A 17,843-nucleotide genomic window follows, 5' to 3' on the forward strand; every position below is an offset into this window, starting at 1 on the left:
AGGGTTAGGGAGTTGGTTAAGGTTAGGGTTAGGGGTTTGGTTAAGGTTAGAGGGTTGGTTAGGGTTAAGGTCAGGGTTAGGGGGTTGGTTAAGGTCAGGGTTAGGGGGTTGGTTAACTTTAGGGATACGGTAAGGGTTTGTTTTCAGGGTTTTGGCTAGTCGGGCTGTCAATGGGATGTTGGTCAGAAAAGTCTCCATAGTCTACAGTAATAGTGTTTACAGTTCCAGCTTCATACTCGGTTGAGTTTCTCCTCCTTACATCTTCTCCTTTTCTTCCTTGTGGAAGATCTTTCCATCGGGCTGCTTCTTCCATCTCAGTTTGACATCATCAGACATCCCCTTCTCCCTCAGCTCCTTCCTTATCTGGAACATAAACAGCATTTTGTTTACTGACTAGTCTACCAACTATGCAGCCAGTACTGGCTAACACTTTACTGCATTCCTCATTCATAAAGCCTTTATAAGAGCTACATAAGACATAGTATCAGTGATATGTATAACATCAGTCATAGGCAGTAATAAACATTATGAACAACAGCATAATATGTTTTAAATGTACTGTACTTGTAATGGTTATAGATGACAGGTACTACATCTGTAGTCAATTGTATATATTATGGCCAGATACTGCAGTAACCCTTTATCACTTGTACTAAACTGGCTCAAATTTTTCAACGAGGTAGAAAAGGTGAAATTCACCTGCTGCAAGATGGCCTCCTGAATGGCAGGATCAGTCAGGTCCATGTCCTGGTCCTTTCGGGTCAGCTTCACTCTCACCACCTGCTGTGTCTTCTTCACTAAGACTAACAGAGACAGATTGCCCCTAGAATTTCAAAGCAAAGAGCAGAAGGCAGGCATTTCTCTTATAAAGCAACATTTTTATGGAATGGTCTGCCGATCCATGTGAGAGACGCAGACTCGGTCTAAACCTTTAAGTCTACACTCGACTTGAGTCACTGACATGATCTCTCTCTCTCTCTCTCTCTCTCTCTCTCTCTCTCTCTCTCTCTCTCTCTCTCTCTCTCTCTCTCTCTCTCTCTCTCCTCTCTCTCTCTCTCTCTCTCTCTCTCTCTCTCTCTCTCTCTCTCTCTCTCTCTCTCTCTCTCTCTCTCTCTCTCTCTCTCTCTCTCTCTCTCTCTCTCTCTCTCTCTCTCTCTCTCTCTCTCTCTCTCTCTCTCTCTCTCTCTCTCTCTCTCTCTCTCTCTCTCTCTCTCTCTCTCTCTCTCTCTCTCTCTCTCTCTCTCTCTCTCTCTCTCTCTCTCTCTCCTCTCTCTCTCTCTCTCTCCTCTCTCTCTCTCTCTCTCTCTCTCTCTCTCTCTCTCTCTCTCTCTCTCTCTCTCTCTCTCTCTCTCTCTCTCTCTCTCTCTCTCTCTCTCTCTCTCTCTCTCTCTCTCTCTCTCTCTCTCTCTCTCTCTCTCTCTCTCTCTCTCTCTCTCTCTCTCTCTCTCTCAGCCCTAGGACCACACATGGACAGACACAGATCCTTCTCAGCAAGGTTTGTGATAAAAAGGAGCATAACTCACCTCCGTAGCAAAAGAAGGGACTGTTTATGTAACACTGCATATCATCCCATCTTCCCAAGTTATTCAACCTTGTCGAGGCACAGTCCTGATTTCCTTCGAAATTGTTGGGCTTTTCCTTTATCCAGTATGTGAATGAGGAGTTACTTCCGTCCGACCACTTCCAGGAGTCTCTGAACAGGCCGATCCACCCTTCATTAGCAGCAGCCACTGTCACTACCTCATGGTTCTGAGCCTGGTTCCTCACACAGGCCAGGTCTGTGTAGTACTCTCTGCAGTAACTCTGCGCCTCACGCCACGTTTTAGGCTCATTAATGAAATGGAAAGACTCCTTGGAATTTTTTACTGTAATGTAAGTATGACATTAAGTCAGATTGTGTGTTATACTGATTTAACTACTACAGCATCGTATTTCCCTGATCAACAGATATTTGTTGAATATTTTGATATACATGTATTTTACATTGATGTAGGTGTCGAAAGCATTCAACAGGGATTCTGGCCCATGTTGACTTCAACGCATCCCACAGTTGTGTCAAGTTGTCTGGATGTCCTTTGGGCAGTGGACCATTCTTGACACACACGGGAAACGGTTGAGCGTTAAAAACCCAGCAGCGTTACAGTTCTTGACACACTCACACTGGTACGCCTGGCACCTACTACCATACCCCGTTCAAAGGCACTTAAATCTTTCGTCTTGCCCGTTCACCCTCTGAATGGCACACATACACAATCCATGCCTCAACTGTCTCAAGGCTTAAACATCCTTCTTTAACCTGTCTCCTCCCCTTCAGCTACAACGATTGAAGTGGATTTAATAATTGACACCAATAAGGGATCATAGCTTTCACCTGGATTCACTTGGTCAGTCTGTCATGGAAAGAGCCAGTGTTCCTAATAGGGTTACTTACTGCCATAGCAGATGAAGAACTTTTGAATGTTACACGGGGCATCATTCCATTTACCACTGCGTCTCATGAATACACAGTCCTCATTCCCTCTGTAATTATTGGGTTCATTCTCTTCCCAGTTGACATATCCCTGACTGTAATCTCTGTCTGCCAGAGACCACTGCCACTCTCCCTTCTTCAGGCCTATCCAAACAGTACCATTATAACCAATGTCTACAGTGTTGATCAGCTTCTTCATATCCTCCATGTTGTCTATGGTGGCCAGGTCAGTGTACTTCTCTCTGCAGTATCTCTGTGCTTCAGTCCAGTTGTTATTCATGTTCACAAAGTGATACTCATGAGCAAGGCATGAGGAGAGAGTGTAGAGCCCTGTGGAGAAGTCCATTATGTCATTCATATTTTCACTGTAGTGTAATGTGAGGAACATTATCTACATGTTGGTAGCACTGGTTCAATAATTACCCTAACAAGAGGAGTGGGCTGTTTTTTTCTATCGGCCCCATATCCCTGATGCAAATTCAATAAATGGAATTAATACATTCTACGTCACATCTTGAGACTTTGGTTTAAAACTTGACTGTCTTGCAATGTCAGAAGAACAAACAGGCTTGCAATTGTGCTTTCTGCCACGGTGCTCTCCATGCAGTGTGACGCTAACAAACAAAAAGCTCACTTTTCGACCAGGGTACCTGTACAAAAATGTTTTTAGCAAACAAATGATGATATTTTCTAAAACTACTGTGGCCTATAGATATCCAGGTGTTGGGACTGCTGTGGGGACTCTGCTGTTGGGACAGCTTAATGAAGGCTCTAACAGTTTGTGGGCACCGGTTTTCACCGTTAGAGTGCAATTAATGTATTGTTTAGTGTTGTGTAGTGGCATTGCTGGCATTCATCCCACTTTTTGTTTTTGGCCCACCAAGATTTGCATGCTAAAATTGCCACTGAGTGTGACGCAAGCAAAAAAAGCTGGTAACTTTTCGACCAGCATACAGGTACATATAAATGTTCTTAGCAAACAAATTATGATATTTTCTAAAACTACTGTAGCATTCCAGCTCAATATGTGAAAATTCTTGTAAATGAAAAATTCTGCCAGATAACTGTTGTCAACTTACAATCTAAAATATGGATTTAAAAACAAAACCTTAATAAAGACACTGACCAGAGAGAAACAGGACCAGCGCCTTCTTGTCCATGACTTTATAAGACAGACCTCTTGTACCTACAGACCAAAGGTGAATACATTTAGACATGATTGTTGTCATCCTCATCATCCTTAAAATATGATACATTTTATGAATTATGTTGGTATCACTTTTGTAAAGAAAACCTGCTAGCTTTCCTCTGTATTGGTGAAATGTCCTTACCTGATGTAGTACTGTGGTCTCTCTGTTCATCTGAACCTCTCTCTGAAGGCAGAACTGTCTATAATCCCTGTCAGAGTAAAGGGGCTGACAGTACACCTATTCATCACTTTGTTTATTATATTTTTTAGTGTGTTAAAGAACAAGTCGCCATTCTTTGTACCACCAGTTTACAACAGAGATAGTGAAATTAGTTCACAGATGACGCAATCGCAATCACACTGCCCTAACCCATCTGGACAAGAGGAATACCTATGTAAGAATACTGTTCATCGACTACAGCTCAGCATTTAACACCATATTACCCTCCAAACTCGTCATTAAGCTCAAGACCCTGACTCAGAACCATGAGGTAATGACAGTGGCTGCTGCTAATGAAGGCTGGATCGGCCTGTTCAGAGACTCCTGGAAGTGGTCGGACGGAAGTAACTCCTCATTCACATACTGGATAAAGGAAAAGCCCAACAATTTCGAAGGAAATCAGGACTGTGCCTCGACAAGGTTGAATAACTTGGGAAGATGGGATGATATGCAGTGTTACATAAACAGTCCCTTCTTTTGCTACGGAGGTGAGTCTCGACCCTGGGTCTCGACCCCGCCCTGTGCAACTGGGTCCTGGACTTCCTGATGGGCCACCCCCAGGTGGTGAGGGTAGGAAACAACATCTCCATACCGCTGATCCTCAACACTGGGGCCCCACAAGGGTGCGTTCTCAGCCCTCTCCTGTACTCCTTGTTCACCCATGACTGCGTGGCTACAGTGGTAGGCTTGATTGCCAACAATGACGAGAAGGCCTACAGGGAGGAGGTGAGGGCCCTCGGAGTATGGTGCCAGGAAAATAACCTCACACTCAATGTCAACAAAACAAAGGAGATGATCGTGGACCTCAGGAAACAGCAGCGGGAGCAGCCCCCTATCCACATCGACGGGACAGTAGTGGTGAAGGTGGAAAGTTTTAAGTTCCTCGGCATATACATCACGGACAAACTGAAATGGTCCACCCACACAGACAGCGTGGTGCAGAAGGCGCAGCAGCGCCTCTTCAACCTCAGGACGCTGAAGAAATTTGGCTTGTCACCAAAACCACTCAAACTTTTACAGATGCACAATCGAGAGTATCCTGTCGGGTTGTATCACCCCCTGGTACGGCAACTGCTCCACCCACAACCGTAAGGCTCTCCAGAGGGTAGTGAGGTCTGCACAACGCATCACCGGGGGCAAACTACCTGCCCTCCAGGACACCTACATCACCCGATGTCACAGGAAGGCCAAAAAGATCAAAGGACAACAACCACCCGAGCCACTGCCTGTTCACTCTGCTATCATCCAGAAGGCGAGGTCAGTACAGGTGCATCAAAGCTGGGACGGAGAGACTGAAAAACAGCTTCTATCTCAAGGCCATCAGACTGTTAAACAGCCATCACTAACATTGAGTGGCTGCTGCCAACATACTGACTCAAATCTCTGGCCACTTTAATAATAAAAAATTGGATGTAATAAATGTATCACTAGCCACATGAAACAATGCCACTTTATATAATGTTTACATACCCTACATTACTCATCTCATATGTATATACTGTACTCTATACTATCTACTGCATCTTGCCTATGCCGTTCAGCCATCGCTCATGTCACGTCCTGACCAGTAAAGGGGGTTATTTGTTATTGTAGTTTGGTCAGGGCGTGGCAGGGGGTGTTTGTTTTATGTGTTTCGGGGTTTTTGGTTAATGTTCTATGTTAGTATATTTCTATGTTCTTTCTAGTTCTTCTATTTCTATGTTTAGTTTATTGGATTGACCTTCAATTGGAGGCAGCTGTTCCTCGTTGCCTCTAATTAAAGGTCCTATTTAGTAGGGGTGTTTTTCCCTGGGTTTTGTGGGTAGTTGTTCCATGTATAGTCAGTGTACCTTACAGGAATGTTTTTCGGCGTTCTTTTGTTCAGTGTTCATTTCTTTAATAAAACAAGAAGATGTTTCACGTTCCCGCTGCAGTTTGGTCCCGTCCTTACGACAAATATGACAGAACTACCCACCAAAAGAGAACCAAGCAGCGGAGGAAGGAGCAGCAGAGGAGCTATAAGGAGTCATGGACCTGGGAGGAGATCCTGAATGGGGCAGGACAATGGCACCAGGCTGGGGAGTACCGGCTCCCTAAGGAGGAGCTGGAGGCAGCTAAGGCGGAGCGGCGCCATTACGAGGCGTTATACGCACCGATTGGCAAGTGCGAGAGGCAGCCCCCCCAAAAACATTCGGGGGGGGGGGGCACACGGGTAGTATGGCTAAGTCAGGTCGGAGTCCTGAGCCAACTTCCCGTGCTTATTATGGGGAGCGACGGATCAAGAAAGCACCGAGCTATGCGGAAATGCGCACTGTATTGCCCAGACGCATTCAAAGGCCGGTGCGATCGGTGAAAGCTCCTCAGCGTTGCCAGGCTATGTTGAGTACTCAGCCAGGAAGGGTTGTGCAGGCTGTATGCTCCAGACCTCCAGTGCGTCTCCAGGGTCCAGTTTACCCTGTTCCTGCTCCTCGCACTAGCCCTGAGGTGCGTGTTACTAGTCTGGCGCCTACAAAGCCAGCCCCACGCACCAGGCCTTTAGTGCGCCTACCCAGTCCAGTACGTCCTGTTCCTGCTCCTCGCACTAGCCCTGAGGTGTGTGTCCCTAGTCTGGCGCCTCCAAAGCCAGCCCCACGGACCAGGCCTTTAGTGCGCCTGCCCAGTCGAGTACGTCCTGTTCCTGCTCGCATTAGCCCTGTGGTGCGTGTCACTAGTCTGGCGCCTCCAAAGCCAGTCCCACGCATCAAGTCCTCAGTGCGGAGTCCCCGTCCAGAGCTTCCGACGACAGTTCCCCGTCCAGAGCTTCCGGCGACAGTTCCTGAGCCACCTCCGTAGGGGGGAGGATTGGGAGGGGGGGTGTTGCACAAGAACTGTCGGTGACGGTGGCCACCCTCCCTTCCCTCCCTTTATTTGGGGTTAATTTTGTGTTTTTTGTTTTGAGGTGCATACGGGGTCTGCACCTTTGGTGGGGGGGAGGGTGGCCAGTAATGGGGGTTATTTGTTATTGTAGTTTGGTCAGGGCGTGGCAGGGGGTGTTTGTTTTGTGTTTCAGGGTTTTTGGTTAATGTTCTATGTTAGAAGAACTAGAAAGAACATAGAAATATACTATTTCCATGTTTAGTTTATTGGGTTGACCTTCAATTGGAGGCAGCTGTTCCTCGTAGCCTCTAATTGAAGGTCCTATTTAGCAGGGATGTCTTTCCATGGGTTTTGTGGGAAGTTGTTCCATGTATAGTAAGTGTACCTTACAGGACTGTTTTTCGTCGTTCTTTTGTTCAGTGTTCATTTCTTTAATAAAACAAGATGTTTCACGTTCCCGCTGCAGTTTGGTCCCATCCTTACTACGAATATGACAGCTCATCCATATGTTTTTATGTACATATTCTTATTCATTCCTTTGCACTTGTGTGTACAAGGTAGTTGTTGTGAAATTGTTAGATGACTTGTTAGATATTACTGCATGGTCAGAACTAGAAGCACAAGCATTTCGCTACACTCGCATTAACATCTGCTAACCATGTGTATGTGACAAATAAAATTTGATTTGAGTAGTGAATGTTAGCCTTTTGTATTTTTTTACTGTTTGTGGCCCTTCAGGCTTAAGATACAAGAGGTTGCTAGTTCCAGATGATGTCAAAAGTGTTTCCGTACTATCTTTTTCAATCTTTCTGACTACAAAACATAGAAACCTGCAGTAGTAGTTGTCTGGCAGCCGTGGTAAACAAATGGCCAAAATGAAATTGCTTACAGGACGAATTTGGCCCGCAGACCGCCTGTTGCCTATCCCTGCTATATAACTTCCTCTTTCTCTGTATATCTATCTACAGTAGGCTTATGTAAAACATGGCAGCCATGGTCAACAAATGAGTTGACCAAGTCAAGTAACATCCTTGGTTAGAAAGGGAAACAAGAAGTTCCATTATTTCATATGTGGAAAATCACACAATTTTAAATGTACATATTGTCACGAATTGGACTTGTGATTTACATTTAAATGTTTTATTATGTATGTAGTTTAATATCCATGTATTTCAGTGACCTTGACTGCCATGTCAGTAAAATACCTCGACCGTAGTCAATAACAGAGCCAGTCAAATTAGTACACGACTGTTAGTGTTTGGTTTGCTGTAAAAGGACAGGATGTTGCCTCCCAAGTGGCGTAGCGGTCTAAGGCATTGCATCGCAGTGCAAGAGGCATCACTACAGAGCCAGGTTCAATCCCGGGCTGTTTCACAGCCGGCAGCGACTGGGAGATCCATGAGACGGTGTACAATTGGCCCAGCGTTGTCCGGGATAGGGGAGGGTTTGGCCGGCCGGGATGACCATGTCCCATTGCACTCTTGGGACTCCTGTGGCAGGCCAGGCGCATGGACGCTGACATGGTTGCCAGTTGTACGGTGTTCCCTCCAACACATTGGTGCAGCTGGCTTCCGGGTTAAGCGAGCAGTGTGTCAAGAACCAGTGCGGCTTGGCAGGGTCGTGCTTGATAGGACGCATGGCTCTCGACTTTCGGCTCTCCCAAGTCCGTACAGGAGTTCCAGCGATGGGACAAGACTGTAACTACCAATTGGGGAGGAAAGGGGTAATTTTTTAAAAAAGGACAGGATGCAAATTGCGGCTTACGATGAAGGTTTCCAGTTTAATCCAACCCAAACTCTGAATTTAATTAAACTAATCCTGATTTTGAACTTCTTGCCTAAACTTAACCCATAAATTTGTTGAAGTTGGAGTTTGGCCTAGACACTGATCGTGAGTAATGGTTAAGGTCAGGATTGAGGGAGAGGAAGCTGATCCAAGATCTTTATTGTACCTCGGGGAAACTTCACCCCACAGTGTCCTTTAGGCCTATGTAAAACATGACAGCCACAATCAACAAATGAGCGGACCTTAGTCAAATATTTCTACAGCCATTTGCATCAGAGGCTAATTTAACAGTTCCATGGTACTGTCTGTAAATAGATCTGACATTTTTTTCTTATCTGTCGTGTCACAGGCTCTACAGTTCTCGATTACGATGGCAAACTACACCTTGTATCTGTTACCTAGTTTAGCTGTGCAAATAAGCTCACCCTTTTTCTGTGTAGGTCTGGGGTGACGTTTCCCCTAGGTACAGATCTATGATCAGCTTCCCCTCCCCAATCCTAACCTTAACCATTGAAGTGGGGAAAATGCTAAATGGACTCATGATTAGCGTCTAGGGATAACTTCACCCCTACCCTTTCTGATTCAGTAAAACATGGCAGCCGTGGTCAACAAGGAGAGGAACATAGTAAAATGATCTGCTCTCACCTCAGCGACTGGGTGTGTGGAGTGGACAACGATGAAAATAAGTCTACTGTCTACCGTTATTCATTTTTATCCTTGATAGTTTTTAATATGTGTATTGTTGATTTCAATTGGCTATAGCAACTGTATAAGCTTTTCAAATGCATCTTCTATTCTGTTTATTGATTGACATTTTCCCTCTTTTTTAAAAGTATGTTGTATGTTTGTTGGATAGAGAGAGATAGAGGTGAAAGGAGAGTGCTGAGAGAGCAGTCGAACTCATGCTGGCAGCGACACATACTAGTACTGTACATGTGCTCCAGAGGCAGCAACTTGGACCGCCAGACCACCCCAGGCCACTGGACTGCTTATATAGCATTAGGACACATGGCACAGTTGGTAAGAGCCTGGCACTAGCAACTTCAAGGTTGTGGGTTTGATTCGAACTAGGTTTCTTTTATACTGAAAATAAAATCTATGCACTCACTATAATATAAGCTGCTTTGGATAATTGCATCTACTTTATGGCATCAATTATATTATGACTGGTAAACTGTGTTCTAGAGGTGAACTCTCTTTAAATCAGGCTGTCTTTCCAACCTTGCACAATACAGCTTTTCTGATGAGTTTTTATGCTCTGTGTCAGAAACAGACTAGTCAAGGCATAGTTCGGATCAATGCCAGATGGGCCGGTCCATCTTTAGCCCAGTGGGCCAGGTTAAATTGGGGGGTTTTGCACAGAATGATCATTATTATGGCTAATAATGTTGGAAAATGGGCCGGTGTGGGGGCCTCAAGGACAAAAAAATGGGCCAGTGTATTAGAAATGCCTGGGATGATTTCTGGTCACTGTCCATCCTTGCTCTGTGTTAATGCTCTAATTCCTTCTGAACCCCTTCATTTCAATAGACTTGACCCCATAGAGTTCATTGAATGATAGGATCTCTATGGTTAACCTTACTTTTCAGTAAGCATGGACAGTAACAATATGAATTTTGTATAACTACATAGAATTAAAATGTCAGAGTATCTCATAAGAGAAATACCTAAAGTCATGTTTTGATCTCTCACAAAAGAACAACACTACTGTTGAAAAAATAATACCCAGAACAATGATTTTCATGGGCCTCTATGAAACACCGTCATATGCAAATGTCAGAGATGGGGTGTAGACAAGAGATGGGGTGTTTGCGTCCCAAATAGCACCCTACTCCCTATGGGTGCTGGCCAAATGTAGTGCACTATACAAGGGAAAGGATGCCATTTGGGACACATTCCTAATATAATTCATTCATTTTATCCAGTTGCAAATTATGATCAATTATTATGTTGCAAATGCTTATGATAAATGATGGTGATGAATCTACTGTTGGTGGTGATGGTGATGATTCCACTCCTGGTGGTGATGGTGATGATTCTACTGTTGGTGGTGATGGTGATGATTCTACTGCTGATGGTGATGATTCTACTGTTGATGGTGATGTTGATGGTTCTACTGTTGATGTTGATGATTCTACTATTGATGCTGATGTTGATGGTTCTACTGTTGATGTTGATGATTCTACTGTTGATGATGATGTTGATGGTTCTACTGTTGATGTTGATGATTCTACTGATGATGGTGATGTTGATGGTTCTACTGTTGGTGGTGATGGTGATGATTCTACTGTTGGTGGTGATGGTGATGACTCTACTGCTGATGGTGATGTTGATGATTCTACTGTTAGTGGTGATGATTCTACTGCTGATGGTGATGTTGATAATTCTACTGCTGGTGGTGATGACTACTGCTGATGGTGATGTTGATGATTCCACTCCTGGTGGTGATGGTGATGATTCTACTGTTGGTGGTGATGGTGATGATTCCACTGCTGATGGTGATGATTCTACTACTGGTGGTGATGATTCCACTGCTGATGGTGATGATTCCACTGCTGATGGTGATGATTCTTCTGCTGATGTTGATAATTCTACTGCTGGTGGTGATGTTTGTGATTCTACTGCTGATGGTGATGATTCTACTGCTGATGGTGAGGATTCCACTGCTGATGTTTGTGATTCTACTGTTTGTGGTGATGGTGATGATTCCACTGATGGTGATGATGATTCCACTGCTGATGTTTGTGATTCGACTGCTGATGGTGATGATTCCACTGCTGATGATGATTCTTCTGCTGATGGTGATGATTCTACTGCTGGTGGTAATGGTGAGGATTCCACTGCTGATGGTGATTCCACTGCTGGTGGTGATGTTGATGATTCTACTGCTGGTGGTGATGATTCTACTGCTGGTGGTGATGGTGATGATTCTACTGCTGGTGGTGATGGTGACGATTCTACTGCTGGTGGTGATGGTGACGATTCTACTGCTGGTGGTGATGGTGACGATTCTACTGCTGGTGGTGATGGTGACGATTCTACTGCTGGTGGTGATGGTGACGATTCTACTGCTGGTGGTGATGGTGACGATTCTACTGCTGGTGGTGATGTTGACGATTCTACTGCTGGTGGTGATGTTGATGATTCTACTGCTGGTGGTGATGTTGATGATTCTACTGCTGGTGGTGATGTCGATGATTCTACTGCCGGTGGTGATGTCGATGATTCTACTGCCGGTGGTGATGTCGATGATTCTACTACCGGTGGTGATGTCGATGATTCTACTACCGGTGGTGATGTCGATGATTCTACTACCGGTGGTGATGTCGATTATTCTACTACTGGTGGTGATGTTGATGATTCTACTACTGGAGGTGGTGATGATTCTACTGCTGGTGGTGATGTTGATGATTCTACTGCTGGTGGTGATGTTGATGATTCTACTGCTGGTGGTGATGTTTGTGATTCTACTGCTGATGGTGATGTTTGTGATTCTACTGCTGATGGTGATGATTCTACTGCTGGTGGTGATGGTGAGGATTCCACTGCTGATGGTGATTCCCCTGCTGGTGGTGATGTTGATGATTCTACTGCTGGTGGTGATGTTGATGATTCTACTACTGGTGGTGGTGATGTTGATGATTCTACTGCTGGTGGTGATGTTGATGATTTTACTGTTGGTGATGTTGATGATTTTACTGTTGGTGGTGATGTTGATGATTCTACTACTGGTGGTGATGTTGATGATTCTACTACTGGTGGTGATGTTGATGATTCTACTACTGGTGGTAGTGTTGATTCTACTGCTGTTGGTGATGTTGATGATTCTACTGTTGGTGGTGATGTTGATGATTCTACTGCTGGTGGTGATGTTGATGATTCTACTGCTGGTGGTGATGTTGATGATTCTACTGCTGGTGGTGATGTTGATGATTCTACTGCTGGTGGTGATGTCGATGATTCTACTACCGGTGGTGATGTCGATGATTCTACTACCGGTGGTGATGTCGATTATTCTACTACCGGTGGTGATGTCGATTATTCTACTACTGGTGGTGATGTTGATGATTCTACTACTGGAGGTGGTGATGTTGATGATTCTACTGCTGGTGGTGATGTTGATGATTCTACTGCTGGTGGTGATGTTGATGATTCTACTGCTGGTGGTGATGTTTGTGATTCTACTGCTGATGGTGATGTTTGTGATTCTACTGCTGATGGTGATGTTTGTGATTCTACTGCTGATGGTGATGATTCTACTGCTGGTGGTGATGGTGAGGATTCCACTGCTGATGGTGATTCCCCTGCTGGTGGTGATGTTGATGATTCTACTGCTGGTGGTGATGTTGATGATTCTACTACTGGTGGTGGTGATGTTGATGATTCTACTGCTGGTGGTGATGTTGATGATTTTACTGTTGGTGGTGATGTTGATGATTCTACTACTGGTGGTGATGTTGATGATTCTACTACTGGTGGTGGTGTTGATTCTACTGCTGTTGGTGATGTTGATGATTCTACTGTTGGTGGTGATGTTGATGATTCTACTGCTGATGGGGATGTTGATGATTCTACTACTGGTGGTGATGATTCCACTGCTGGTGGTGATGTTGATGATTCTACTATTGGTGGTGTTGTTGATGATTCTACCGCTGATTGTGATGTTGATGATTCCACTGCTGATGGTGATGATTGTGATCCTACTGCTGATGGTGATGTTGATGATTCCACTGCTGATGGTGATGATTGTGATTCTACTATTGGTGGTGATGATTCCACTGCTGGTGGTGATGGTGATGATTCTACTGCTGGTGGTGATGGTGAGGATTCCACTGCTGATGGTGATTCCCCTGCTGGTGGTGATGTTGATGATTCTACTGCTGGTGGTGATGTTGATGATTCTACTGCTGGTGGTGATGTTGATGATTCTACTGCTGGTGGTGATGGTGATGATTCTACTGCTGGTGGTGATGGTGATGATTCTACTGCTGGTGGTGTTGATGATTCTACTACTGGTGGTGATGATTATTCTACTACTGGTGGTGATGTTGCTGATTCTACTACTGGTGGTGGTGATGATTCTACAGCTGGTGGTGTTGATGATTCTACTGCTGGTGGTGATGTTGATGATTCTACTGCTGGTGGTGATGTTGATGATTCTACTGCTGGTGGTGATGATGATTCTACTGCTGGTGGTGATGTTGATGATTCTACTGCTGGTGGTGATGTTGATGATTCTACTACTGGTGGTGGTGATGTTGGTGATTCTACTACTGGTGGTGGTGATGTTGGTGATTCTACTGCTGGTGGTGGTGGTGATGTTGATAATTCTACTTCTGGTGGTGATGTTGATGATTCTAGTGTTGCTGGTGATGTTGATAATTCTACTGCTGGTGGTGATGTTGATGATTCTACTGCTGGTGGTGATGTTTGTGATTCTACTGCTGATGGTGATGATTCTACTGCTGGTGGTGATGGTGAGGATTCCACTGCTGATGGTGATTCCCCTGCTGGTGGTGATGTTGATGATTCTACTGCTGGTGATGTTGATGATTCTACTGCTGGTGGTGATGTTGATGATTCTACTGCTGGTGGTGATGGTGATGATTCTACTGCTGGTGGTGTTGATGATTCTACTACTGGTGGTGATGATTATTCTACTACTGGTGGTGATGTTGCTGATTCTACTACTGGTGGTGGTGATGATTCTACAGCTGGTGGTGATGATTCTACAGCTGGTGGTGATGATGATTCTATTACTGGTGGTGATGATGATTCTACAGCTGGTGGTGATGTTGATGATTCTACTGCTGGTGGTGATGTTGATGATTCTACTGCTGGTGGTGATGGTGATGATTCTACTGCTGGTGGTGTTGATGATTCTACTACTGGTGGTGATGATTATTCTACTACTGGTGGTGATGATTATTCTACTACTGGTGGTGATGATTATTCTACTACTGGTGGTGATGTTGCTGATTCTACTACTGGTGGTGATGATGATTCTACAGCTGGTGGTGATGTTGATGATTCTACTACTGGTGGTGATGTTGATGATTCTACTGCTGGTGGTGATGTTGATGATTCTACTGCTGGTGGTGATGTTGATGATTCTACTGCTGGTGGTGATGTTGATGATTCTACTGCTGGTGGTGATGTTGATGATTCTACTGCTGGTGGTGATGTTGATGATTCTACTGCTGGTGGTGATGTTGATGATTCTACTGCTGGTGGTGATGTTGATGATTCTACTGCTGGTGGTGATGTTGATGATTCTACTACTGGTGGTGGTGATGTTGGTGATTCTACTGCTGGTGGTGGTGGTGATGTTGGTGATTCTACTGCTGGTGGTGGTGGTGATGTTGATAATTCTACTTCTGGTGGTGATGTTGATGATTCTAGTGTTGCTGGTGATGTTGATAATTCTACTGCTGGTGGTGATGTTGATGATTCTACTACTGGTGGTGGTGATGATTCTACTACTGGTGGTGATGTTGATGATTCTACTACTGGTGTTGGTGTTGATTCCACTGCTGGTGGTGGTGTTGATGATTCTACTGTTGGTGGTGATGTTGATGATTCTACTGCTGATGGTGATGTTGATGATTCCACTGCTGATGGTGATGATTGTGTTCCTACTGCTGATGGTGATGCTGATGATTCCACTGCTGATGGTGATGATTGTGATTCTACTACTGGTGGTGATGATTCCACTGCTGGTGGTGATGTTGATGATTCTACTGTTGGTGGTGATGTTGATGATTCTACTGATGGTATTGATGTTGGTGATGTTGATGATTCCACTGCTGATGGTGATGATTGTGATTCTACTACTGGTGGTGATGATTCCACTGCTGGTGGTGATGATGATTCTACTACTGGTGGTGATGTTGATGATTCTACTACTGGTGTTGGTGTTGATTCCACTGCTGGTGGTGGTGTTGATGATTCTACTGTTGGTGGTGATGTTGATGATTCTACTGCTGATGGTGATGTTGATGATTCCACTGCTGATGGTGATGCTGATGATTCCACTGCTGATGGTGATGATTGTGATTCTACTACTGGTGGTGATGATTCCACTGCTGGTGGTGATGTTGATTCTACTGTTGGTGGTGATGTTGATGATTCTACTGATGGTATTGATGTTGGTGATGTTGATGATTCCACTGCTGATGGTGATGATTGTGATTCTACTACTGGTGGTGATGATTCCACTGCTGGTGGTGATGTTGATGATTCTACTGTTGGTGGTGATGTTGATGATTCTACTGATGGTATTGATGTTGGTGATGTTGATGATTCCACTGCTGATGGTGATGATTGTGATTCTACTACTGGTGGTGATGATTCCACTGCTGGTGGTGATGATGATTCTACTACTGGTGGTGATGTTGATGATTCTACTACTGGTGTTGGTGTTGATTCCACTGCTGGTGGTGGTGTTGATGATTCTACTGTTGGTGGTGATGTTGATGATTCTACTGCTGATGGTGATGTTGATGATTCCACTGCTGATGGTGATGCTGATGATTCCACTGCTGATGGTGATGATTGTGATTCTACTACTGGTGGTGATGATTCCACTGCTGGTGGTGATGTTGATTCTACTGTTGGTGGTGATGTTGATGATTCTACTGATGGTATTGATGTTGGTGATGTTGATGATTCCACTGCTGATGGTGATGATTGTGATTCTACTACTGGTGGTGATGATTCCACTGCTGGTGGTGATGTTGATGATTCTACTGTTGGTGGTGATGTTGATGATTCTACTGATGGTATTGATGTTGGTGATGTTGATGATTCCACTGCTGATGGTGATGATTGTGATTCTACTACTGGTGGTGATGATTCCACTGCTGGTGGTGATGATGATTCTACTACTGGTGGTGATGTTGATGATTCTACTACTGGTGTTGGTGTTGATTCCACTGCTGGTGGTGGTGTTGATGATTCTACTGTTGGTGGTGATGTTGATGATTCTACTGCTGATGGTGATGTTGATGATTCCACTGCTGATGGTGATGCTGATGATTCCACTGCTGATGGTGATGATTGTGATTCTACTACTGGTGGTGATGATTCCACTGCTGGTGGTGATGTTGATTCTACTGTTGGTGGTGATGTTGATGATTCTACTGATGGTATTGATGTTGGTGATGTTGATGATTCCACTGCTGATGGTGATGATTGTGATTCTACTACTGGTGGTGATGATTCCACTGCTGGTGGTGATGATTCCACTGCTGGTGGTGATGATGATTCCACTGCTGGTGGTGATGTTTATGATTCTACTGTTGGTGGTGATGTTTATGATTCTACTGTTGGTGGTGATGTTTATGATTCTACTGATGGTATTGATGTTGATGATTCTAATGTTGGTGGTGATGTTGATGATTCTACTGCTGATGGTGATGTTGATGATTCCACTGCTGATGGTGATGATTGTGATTCTGCTGATGATGGTGATGATTCTACTACTGGTGGTGGTGATGATTCTACAGCTGGTGGCAATGTATTTTTTCGAACTGAATGTATAGGTTTGAATGAATTACATTGCAACTGTGTGGACTTCACTTTCACGGCTTTGTGAAGTTCAGACAACTGCTTGCTGATTGCCTGTTGGACCAGGTGTGAATGTTCTAACCTTCCCAACCAGTTAGAATATGATGAGAAACCAGTTGATGGCCCATCAGCAGGCAGTTAACTATGATAAGTGAGAGGGTTCTGTGCCAGCGGGAACAGTCATGTACGCTATTTTACATAATTGTGTATCTTAACAGCACATATACACCGATATGACAAAATGCCTTTCTCCCATCGATGTCAAACCATATCAATATCACCACTAGTGATAATGATGATGACGATGAGAATGACAACAATTCTAGTATCATGTCTAAATCTATTTACCTTCGGTCTGTAGGTACAAGAGGTCTTTCTTATTCACTACTCATTTGACTGTCTCTGTGTCCTTTAACACACTATAAAATATAATAAAGAAAGTGATGAATAGGTGTACTGTCAGCCCCTTTACCCTGACAGGGATTATAGACAGTGCTGCCTTTAGAGAGAGGTTCTGTCAGACCTCAGGATGAGACCCAGATGCAGACAGTTCGAAATAACAAATGTTTATTTACGAAATGGGGCAGGAAAACGACAGGTCAAGGGCAAGCAGAGGTCAGTAATCCAGGGCAGAGTCCGTAAAGTACAGAACAGCAGGGAGGCTCAGGGCAGGCAGGGGTCAGTAATCCAGGGTAGTCTCAAGAGGTACAGAATGGTGGGCAGGCAGAACTGTCAAAAACCAGGAGAACTAGAAAACAACACGAAACAGGCGTATG

The 17,843-nt window shown here is 44.4% G+C and overlaps 1 protein-coding gene and 1 long non-coding RNA gene across 2 annotated transcripts; both read right to left on the reverse strand.

The window, feature by feature from the left end:
• Positions 1-273: 273 nt before the first annotated feature.
• Positions 274-894, reverse strand: LOC115193427 (uncharacterized). Its single transcript, XR_003878178.1, has 2 exons — positions 700-894; positions 274-363 (listed from the first exon to the last, which is right to left on the reverse strand). It is a non-coding gene; the product is annotated as an uncharacterized LOC115193427 (long non-coding RNA).
• A 560-nt stretch (positions 895-1,454) lies between these two features.
• LOC115194982 (P-selectin-like) lies at positions 1,455-3,836 on the reverse strand. The gene is made up of 5 exons (XM_029754885.1): positions 3,802-3,836; positions 3,597-3,656; positions 2,432-2,800; positions 1,524-1,865; positions 1,455-1,483 (listed from the first exon to the last, which is right to left on the reverse strand). The coding sequence occupies exons 2-5, from the start codon at positions 3,628-3,630 to the stop codon at positions 1,455-1,457; spliced, it is 774 nt and encodes a 257-aa protein (XP_029610745.1). The 5' UTR covers positions 3,631-3,656; positions 3,802-3,836.
• Positions 3,837-17,843: the final 14,007 nt, after the last annotated feature.

Source organism: Salmo trutta, chromosome 5 (assembly GCF_901001165.1).
Source record: "Salmo trutta chromosome 5, fSalTru1.1, whole genome shotgun sequence".
Classification (NCBI taxonomy): Eukaryota; Metazoa; Chordata; class Actinopteri; order Salmoniformes; family Salmonidae; genus Salmo; species Salmo trutta.

Coding starts and splice junctions, on each gene's coding strand:
- LOC115194982 (XM_029754885.1), bottom strand. CDS start 3,630: ATGGACAAGAAGGCGCTGGTCCTGTTTCTCTCTG. Junction 2,801..3,596: donor GCTGGTCCTGTTTCTCTCTG/GTCAGTGTCTTT, acceptor ACTTCTCCACAG/GGCTCTACACTCTCTCCTCA. Junction 1,484..1,523: donor TCCCTTCTTTTGCTACGGAG/GTGAGTTATGCT, acceptor CTTGCTGAGAAG/GATCTGTGTCTGTCCATGTG.